General features: G+C 46.5%; 1 protein-coding gene across 2 annotated transcripts; it reads right to left on the bottom strand.

Annotated features, from left to right (window-relative positions):
- Window positions 1–1,260: 1,260 nt before the first annotated feature.
- Window positions 1,261–7,926, bottom strand: RTP1 (receptor transporter protein 1). 2 transcript variants are annotated; one of them, XM_054553113.2, is made up of 3 exons: window positions 7,697–7,926; window positions 5,281–5,478; window positions 1,262–3,529 (listed from the first exon to the last, which is right to left on the bottom strand). In XM_054553113.2, exons 2-3 carry the CDS (start codon window positions 5,442–5,444, stop codon window positions 3,010–3,012), a joined length of 684 nt encoding a protein of 227 aa, XP_054409088.1. In that variant the 5' UTR covers window positions 5,445–5,478; window positions 7,697–7,926; the 3' UTR covers window positions 1,262–3,009. The 2 variants fall into 2 exon arrangements, with proteins under 2 accessions (XP_002814442.4, XP_054409088.1); XM_002814396.5 differs by lacking the exon at window positions 7,697–7,926 and having other exon boundaries at window positions 1,261–3,529; window positions 5,281–5,791.
- Between the last annotated feature and the right edge of the window lie 1,492 nt (window positions 7,927–9,418).

Genomic DNA, 9,418 nt, shown 5'->3' with positions numbered 1-9,418 from the left:
GGATCCGGCTTGTGAGAACTAGAACCAGAAAGTGAAAAAATTCAAACCCTTTTGAGGGAGGCTTAAAAGGAAAAAGTCTTCTTTAAAAGGCAGAACTATCCAAAGATGGCATGAGCTGCCTTGTGTGGTAATAATCTCCTGTCACTGGGGGTGCTCAAATACAGGCTGGAGAACTTGTCATTGGAAAGTGTGTAAAAATGCTTTATATGGGCTAATACAGGGTGGCACAAAGACAGACTTCAGAATGCTTCATATCGTAAGAGCATCTAAGACCCAGAGACCCAGAGAGAATAATGACCCCCCTACAGTCCCAGCAGAACCCAACTAAAGTCAAATGAGGACCCACAGCTCCCAATGCAGGGTTCAGGGCCCTTCACATGACCCCATGCTATCATCTTAAAACAAAACAAAAATAAAAACAAAGCTCGTTCCTACTTCAAGTACCTTAATTTAAACTGATTTGCTCTGGGATATATAAGTTCAAGACCTAGAAAGAATGAGTGGTGAAGTGAGAAGGAGACACTGAATATTGTCACAAGCATAATATGCTAGAGAGGTGAGGATCTGGCTGGAGGTGGCTCAGCTTATTGGTTCATTTATTCGTTTAATACATTTTTATTGAACATTTGTTATGCATTCAATAGAGGTGAATGAAATCCATGGAGTGTATGCTTTTTGGAACTTACATCCTAGCAGGGGTGAGTAATTATAACAAGTTTTAATAATGTCCCAGCAAGGGTGGCAGAGCTCAGTGACAAAGACTCTCAGAGCAGAACACAGCCATTGTAGCAGCAAACCTGCAGGAGCAAGGGAGTGTGAGGGGTGGTGAAATCCCCAGAGCACAGGCTAGGGAGTGAGTACGGCAGCTAGAGAAAGGGAAGCTGAGCCCCAGTCCTAAAGAATCCAGGGCAAATCATCAAGGAAGATCTCAGGGCTCATTTTTCATAAAACTAGATGCAAAAGGAAGTCTATCCCTCAGTTAGAAGGCACTACACCAGGCAGTACAGGTCAATCACCTGGGTGTTTTATTCTAATTCAGATGCTCAGGTCCCACTTCCCCCAAATTTTGATCCCATTGGTCTGGGGTAGAGGCTAAGTACTTATATTTCTTTAAAATCTCCCCAGAATTTCTGAAGTACAGCCGGGGCTGAAAACTTCTGTAGCAAGCAGAGATGTCTGAGAAACCAGAGAGCACCCCCTATATTCCGCTGCACCCACAGTATTCATTTCTTCCTCTAGTCTGCATATTCTGAACACCTACTGTCTAGCAAGTAAATCAGGACTTGCTAGATAGCAGGTGTTCAGAATATGCGGACTAGAGGAAGAAATAAATACTCTGTGAATGAAGTAAAGGAAGCCATCGCTGCTTACTTGAATTCAAGCCAGGATAGGAGTAAAACTGACCTTATGCTGATCCCCTGAATGACTGACTTCCATCCCTCCTGACTGTGGACAAGATTGGCCCAAAACTGGAGCTAGATAGAGCCTCATGTGGCAGTGGGGTCTGGGGGCAGAAAGGAGAAAAGGGGAGACAGGGTGGCGGGATGGAGGGGACCAATAACTCATTACAGATCTGGGACAGTGGGGGAATCTCAAACACACATTAATGACTACTAAGCCTTACGGAAGATATCCTGTCTTTATTAAAGTGTCCCATCTTTATATAAGTGACCCCCTTCCTCCATCACTACAGATGATGGTGACTTTCTATTAAAGAGGAGAGTAGTCAAGTTTTTAACAGAGGTGGGGTAAATGAGGCCCCTCAAAAGTGCAGCTTGCTGCCTATCCCCACCAATTCCATTCCAGACCCCCCACTGTCAGAAAGTCTGTCCTCCCATTTCAAGCCATATCACATCTCATTTTAGAGCCTTGTAAGGTTCTCCCACATATCTGTGTACTTCCCCATGGACAAAGAATTTTACATCTTTAACGCCCTCTCTCTTGCTGAAGATACCCCATCCCTGCGGCTTTAGGGGACAGCTGATCTTTGGCAAGAGGCCTCGTGCTTGGCCAATGTGAGAAAGCCATTCAACTATAATTTCAGCAAAGAACCCAGGAGGCCAGGCCCCTGCTGCTGAATTCTGGCCATCAGCACTGCTGAGAATCTGCTAGACTTGGTCCCTGAACTCTGAAGACCCTCCATTATAATGCTTCTCAGAGATTTTGTGCTTTGCTTCTAAGACTCTGTCTTCTAAACCTCCCCTAAATTCTCTGCCAGTTCATACGCAGTGGGTGAGAAGCCTACCTCTATGAGACCCCACCCCAACCACCATCTTTCAGGCAGGCAGACCCCAGAATCTGCCCGGAGTGGAAAGAAGCTGGAATCTGAAGAACAAAAGCAAGAGACCCTGTGTACCTGGCAGCAAAGGAACAGCCTGATCTCCCACTTCTCGCACTTCAAGGGAAACCTCTGCTGCATGTGTGAAGGCAGAATCACGGATGAGACTCACAGGCTGGGCAAAGAAGCTAATTTAAGGCTGCAGCTAGAGAAAGTGGGAGATCAAGAGGGGCAGGGGTGAGGGACTAATAAGAGCAAGGTCGAGCTCATTACTGTGGAAAGCCCTTTTGAGATCACCCAGTCCTCTAATTTTCAAACTTTTTAAAAGTAGCTAAACTTTTTTTTTTTTTTGGTACAAAAATCTTAAATGGAACCCCATCTAAAGTAAAGCTGTTCTGATCGAAGCAAGAGGAGGAGGTAGGAGTTGGAGGATGGGTGTTTAGACCAGGAGTTGGAGACACCCACTAGCTTAGCCTACTTGCCAAATCCAAAAGTCTCTGAGGCACCTACGCAGAACTTTGGGGTCCTGGGTTTCACTATGATAAACCAATGATCTTGCCCAAACCCTAAGTTTTATAGATGGAAAAACTGTACAATTTGTCCAAGATCCCCACTGAGTCAGTGGCATCACCAGCGCTAGAAGTTGACACTATTCTCAACCCACGTCTCTCCTCTGCCCTGCCATCAGCTAACTGGCACCCTCGACAGGCTCTGGGCCCAACCACGGAATCTTATACGGAGCTACGGAAGGAGAACTGCAGGTAGATGATCAGCAGCAGGACCGTGGCCCAAAACAAGCACCAGGGGATCGAGCAGAAGTTCCAGCCTGAGCCCGTCTCGTCCTGCGACTTGGTGGGGCTGGGCGCCCGGGAGAAGGTGTAGGTGGTCGCCTCCTCCTCCAGCAGCTTCTCGCTGGGCTTCCAGTGCACGATGCCCTCCTGGCAGGCCTCGCAGAACTCTCCGCGGTGCCGCCGGTTGTCCTGGCGGCTGGCCACGTGGATGCGGTACTGGCCACCACGCTCGCCGTAGCACTGCTCGCGCAGGCTGGTGATGAGGTTGTCCACCAGGCCCTCGATGTTCTCCTCCAGCATGCTGGACTCGTCCAGCCGCGCGGTGCCACACTCATAGCACAGCTGCTTGAAGACGCGCATGCGCACCGAGCCCGCCCGCTGGGCGCGGTCCAGGAACATGTGGAAAAGGATGACCACGTAGGGCGACTGCCAGGTGTGCCAGCACCAGGAGCAGTGGAACCTGCGGAGACGGGAGGAGAGGGAGGAATAGAAGACGGGCAGAGGTGGTGGAAACAGCCCTAGGAATGGCGTGAGGGCACGTGGGGGCTAAGCAGAGCCTGGAGGTGGAGGAAGTGTGTTGCCGGCGCCGTGGGTTCATTAGCTTTCCCCAGGAAGCCACTCAGCCTCGCGAGTGCGCCTAGGACTACAGCAGGTTCCTCAGGATGTCACCTGGCATCCAGCAGTGCTCTACCTCCTCAGTGCTTTCCAGAGGCCTAACTCCCACCACCCCAGCGCTGGGCGTCATTCTTATTCCTCACCTGCAAAATGCGCGTGGTGCACGAGGTGAGTCCTTCCTTCTCACACCAGATAAGAAACACATAATCCATCTGCACAGTTCTATCTGTTAACACTCACTGTGAACAGGCTAGATCCAAATCAGGAGAAAATGACACCATTACTAGCTATCAGCGTCCAGGCCAGTGTCAGAGTTAATGCATCACAAGGCCTGGAGGTGGAGGCAGTCTGTGCCCAGATCCCCAAGGCCTGTAGTCTCCCAGGCCTGACTGGGGCCAGCTGGGGATTACAGGTCCCCAGCCAGGTCTGGGGCAGCCACAAGCCCTCCCCACTCAGCCCCCACAGCCTTCCAGGTCTTCAAGAAGCTCCTGAGTCCTGCCTGTAAGTGTCCAGCCCTTGAAACCCCTCCTGTCAGCCGGTTTAGGAGCTTCACATTTTCATTCTCTTCTTGTTCACTCACATCTTTTGGGGACTGTTTCCTCCTCTCAGGAACCAGACTACAAAACCTGGATTGAAAAATGTCATAACTAGAGGGACCTGGAAATCAGCTAATTAATCTTTTGTTTTATGCTGAGACAAAGAGAGTGAGAGAGGCATCCATGTACACACAGCTAGAGGCAGAGCCGGCACCCAGCACAAAACAGGTGCCCAGTAATGTTTCCTGAATTGAAGTGAATTGGCTGAACCAGGGCAGGCAGGAAGGCCTTGCTTCTGACTTCCAGGCTGCACCACTCAGCCTCCCCATCTTACGTCTCAAAGGTAAGCCCCTACACTCTGGACCCATGAACAAGAGTGCTAGAAATTCATCTCAGATAGTTTTTACATACTAATCAGCTAGAACTCTTCTTGAAATCAGATTCTGATTCAGGTCTAAAAGGGGCCCAAGATTCTGCTTTCCTAACAAATTCCAGGTGATGCCGATCCTGCTGCTCTGTCGACCACAGGCTAACCTCTCACTGTACAAAAGGAGAAAGCCAGGTCCAAAAAGAAAATCGAGTTCCTCAAGAGCCATGGAGCCAGTGGTAGAGCCAGTTTCTGGCACATCTCATGTATTCAATATTTTAAGTGAAATTAAGTTGAGTTAAATAGATTTAAACTGGTCCCAGGACCAGAGCACAGACGTCTCGACCCCCAGGGGGCCTCAAACCCTTCTTCTCTGGTTTTAAACAACTTTTTAAGAGATTGTTAAAATAGAAAATATGTAAAATGTCAGTGTGTAGGGCTCATACGTATATTCTATGTCTTTATTTTCCAGATGGAAAAATTGTGACTCAGAGAGTAGAAGAGCTGAAATCCAACTCAAGTGTCTTAGTTCCCAGTTAGGGACTCTTTCTCTGACTTCCAGTCTACGCCAGCCTAATAGTGAGATTGAAGCTAAACACTTGGGTTCTACGTAATCTTCCTCTCCTTGGAAGGTGCCCCAGAGCTAGGGACCTAGAGGCGGCCTGCAGGAATCCACCTTCCTGGGCTACTCACCTGCCTGAAGCATGCAACTCCAGGTACTGCTTCCAACCAGGGCTCAGCACATTGTGCTTGAGGTTGGGGTCTATGATGAGGTCCCAGCTGTCAGCCGGCTTTGCCTCCTCCATCTTCTCATAGAAGACTTTCTTCCACTCGTCTGTGGTCACACTTTTACACATGCTCTCGTCAGTAGTGAGGGAAGGCAATTTCCACCTTAGTGAGAACACGGAGAGTGAGGGTAGGTGCAGGGCAGGGCAGCGCAGTCTCCACGGTCTAAAAATCCTCATCGACAAGACCAGGAGGAAGCAGGACCCAGCTCCCTCCTTTGTCCGCAGTGGAACCTGTTTCCACGGCAACCAGGCAGGGCGCCAGAAGACAGAGCTTGGGGAGGAGGGAGTCTCTGAAGAGGTGTTTCAAGGCCCTGAACTGAGACTGCAGAGGCAGAGTTTGTGGGTCTAAATGATCCAAGACAGAGTGGGGGACCTGACCAGAGATTGAGCTTCAGACCATCTCACCCTGGCCTGGAAAGAGTATGGGGAGGTGAGGACTTGGGAACTGGCTCAGTTTCACCTTGCTGCCCCCTGGAGGCATCATCAGCATCTGGCTGCTATGGTAACCATGATGCCTTAGGCAGCCAAGGAGAAATGAGGGATGGGGAGATGTAAATTTGTTAGTAGATGGAGCAATAATAATAAACTCTCTCTCGGCTTCTCCAGCCATCTTGTGACCAGCACTTTGCCATTTTCAAAACACAATTGGAGGTCTCTTAAGTTATGATTACTATTGCTGCAGTACAGATCAGGAGCCTGGGACTCACCCAGCCTATAAATGGCAGAGCCTGTATACAAATAAATTCAAGCTGTTGACCCCAGACCAGTTCGTTAATTCATTCATTTCAAACATATCCGAGCATGTGCGTAGGGTTTGCAGACATGTGCCAAGCTCTATGTCAGTGCTTGTAGCTGACTGTGTACTGAATAACTGTGCAATAAGATCCATGCTGCAATGGCCTTGTGCAAGAACAGTCACCTGTGCACAAAGGTAGGAGCATTGCATCAGCCAGGCAGGAGCAGACAAGATTATTTCCAAGCTGATTATAGAAGTGCAGAAGAGGAGCACCACCCACAGGCAAAACAGCCTTTACTATACATGCCTCTGCTGCTATGTTTAATAAATTATTTTTCCTTTTAAAAAATCATATGGGTTTATTCTAGAAAAAATACAAAATATAGATGAAAGAAAAGACTCTTCCATAATACCCCACCCGAGATGACTACTGTTAACATTATGATATGTACATCCCGCTTACCATTTTTCTGTACATGTACATGTGTATATGTGTGTGTATACACACACATTCTGCACACCACATATATTCTATATACCAATTTGTGACATTTTAAGAAAATAATATATCATGAATATTTTTCTAGGTCATGTTCCGTAGTAGTACATTATAGGCTACCTATATTCTGTTATATGGATAGGCATAATTTATTTAGCCCATCCTGTCTTTTAGGACATTTTGGTTTTATTTCAGTTTCTCACATTACACTCTTGCCATCTATTTGTATAAAACTTGTTGACGAAGCTCATTGCAAGCATTAGAGACAACACTTCCTACAATTGGAAAACACATATCTTGACTCCACTCTCTCCAAAAGCTTGGTGTGGCTAGCAGAATCTGAGCAGGCTCTTCAAACAGTATGAATTTTGGACAGCCAGCAGATCTTGAAGTTTAGTGATGAAAAAGAAGGACCTAAAAATCACCCATCTGATACCAGAAACCATCTTCCAAGTGCTTCTCCTGCTGCTTCATGAATGTTTGATGCCTTGATTTACACTGTTTTAACCTCAGTTTATTCATCTTCTCAGTGGGATAATAACAAAACAGTATCTGCTGTGATTAAAAGCAGTGAGTGGCTTTAGAATGGCTTGCCTGGTTGTTTTGTTGTTGTTGTTGTTGTTGAGACAGAGTCTCGCTCTGTTGCCCAGGCTGGAGTGCAATGGCACAATCTCGACTCATGGCAACCTCCACCTCCCGGGTTCAAGTGATTCTCTTGCCTCAACCTCCCAAGTAACTGGGATTACAGGCATGTGTCACCACACCTGTCTGATTTTGTATTTTCAGTAGAGATGGGATTTCACCATGTTGGCCAGACTGGTCTCAAACTCCTGACCTCAGGTGATCTGCCTGCCTTGGCATCCCAAAGTGCTGGGATTACAGACATGAGTCACCGTGCCTGGCCGCTTTAAAAAAAAAAAAATTCCATATAGCCTCATAGGTAGCAATTCTAATATATGTAATCTGTATCTTTTCATCCTAGCAAAAATACATGTTAATGTTTTATGTGAATATATTTTTAATTTGCATAGTAACAGCAATCACTATACAGCACTTACTATATAGCAATCACTATATAGCACTTACCTGGTAAGTGCTTAGAAAGCATTGTTCTGGTGGTTTATAAATATTAACTTATTTCAGTCAGTAACAATCTTGACAGGTAGGTAATATCAGCAGCAGCTCCATTTTACAGATACGTAAGCTAAAGTCTAGAGGTTAGATAACTTGCGCAAGATTTAACAGCTAATAACTAGTTGAACTGGGACTTGAACCTATATGACTGTCTACAAAGCCCCAGCTTTGACCATTGTGATGCTCCGCATGGAATCTAGAACATAACATCTGCTAACTAAATGTGTGTTTCATCATTTACATGGCCATTACAGACCCGAAGAATTGCAAATGAAGTTTATATCATTTCAGCAAATGGTTCACTGGGCCCCCCCACAGTGAGGCCACATCTCCCCAGAAGAGGAGTGAGTTGTACTTGACCCACCAGGCTCCCTGCTACTGCTGGGGATGCTGCCTCTGCTGCCAAACTTAATGAAGCAATGGTGTCCACAGGCCCCTGATACTCGGTGTAAATATTTTAGAGCTGAGAGAGATATTTAGCTTGAAATCTTACCAAAGAAAATATGGTACAGAAAGTCATCTCTAGGCACAGCAACACTGTAAAGCCTCAATCATTTAATGCCAGGCATCTTGGCTCAATGGAGAGAGCACTGAACTGGGAGTCAGGAGACACATAGCCCAGCTCTGCTCCTGGCTAACATTGTGACCTTGGGCAAGTCACTAATTTCCCTTGGCCTCAGTTTGTCCGTCTGTTCAATGAATAATTAGGGTAGATGACAAAGGTAAGGTCCCCTCTAACTTTAGTCATATATGGTTTCAAACAGCTTTATACTTAGAAAACTGAATCCTGGGAGGGCAGGAGGTAGGATGGAGGCCACTGGTTGGAAGAGGGAAGCTTCTAAAGAGGCATGGCAGGTAATGCCTGGAGCCAGACTCTGTCTCCTGGGACCTGCTATATAGTTGACGATCTCTGGGGAGGTGCCTCTACTAGATTTGTACTGAACACAGCAAGAAGGACAGAAATTAAATATATCAAGCCACTGAACATTAACATTGGAAAACCCATTTTTTATGTAGAGACGGGGTCTTGCTGTGTTGCCCAGGCTGGTCTCAAACTCCTGGGCTTAAGCAAACCTCCTGCCTCCGCCTCCCAAAGTGCTAAGATCACAGGCATGAGCCATCTCACCTGGCTGGCATTGGGAAAAACTTTTAAGTTCTTCAGGACCCTTCATTAAACTTTCAGTCCTTCAAGTCAGTATTCTTACCTCTGAATTAAGGCAACCAACACCTAAATAAGTAAACTCGTTTGACTAACCTCACAGATATGATGGGAACTGCCACAGGTGGGAGCTACTGGCCAAAATGAGAATGGGGTCTGTGGACCTTCCCAGAAAATACGTGAAGCTGAGAGGAGCTTATAACAAACAGTGCTACCCAGAACAAATCCTCTAGAAGTATTTTGCAGGTGTTGCTACAATAAACACTATGATGACAGAAGACAAAGTAAGAATCACCAGAGGGGTGTGTGTGTGTGTGTGTGTGTGTGTAACCAGCTGATGCAATCCCCATTGGCACAAATTAAGTTTTATTTAGAACCCAAGCTTGCTGTGCAGAGGCCAATATAATGCATTCTTCTGGATAGCAGAGTATTTTCTCTAATAAAAATTTCTATCAAGACAGAAAAAAATACTGTGGTATTGCAACTTGCTCTCTATCAAATGATCTCTGACACCA

The sequence above is a fragment of the Pongo abelii genome, chromosome 2, assembly GCF_028885655.2.
Source record: "Pongo abelii isolate AG06213 chromosome 2, NHGRI_mPonAbe1-v2.0_pri, whole genome shotgun sequence".
NCBI lineage: Eukaryota > Metazoa > Chordata > Mammalia > Primates > Hominidae > Pongo > Pongo abelii.
The sequence above is the reverse complement of the archived record's forward strand: the minus strand, read 5'-3'. Positions and strand labels throughout refer to the sequence as shown.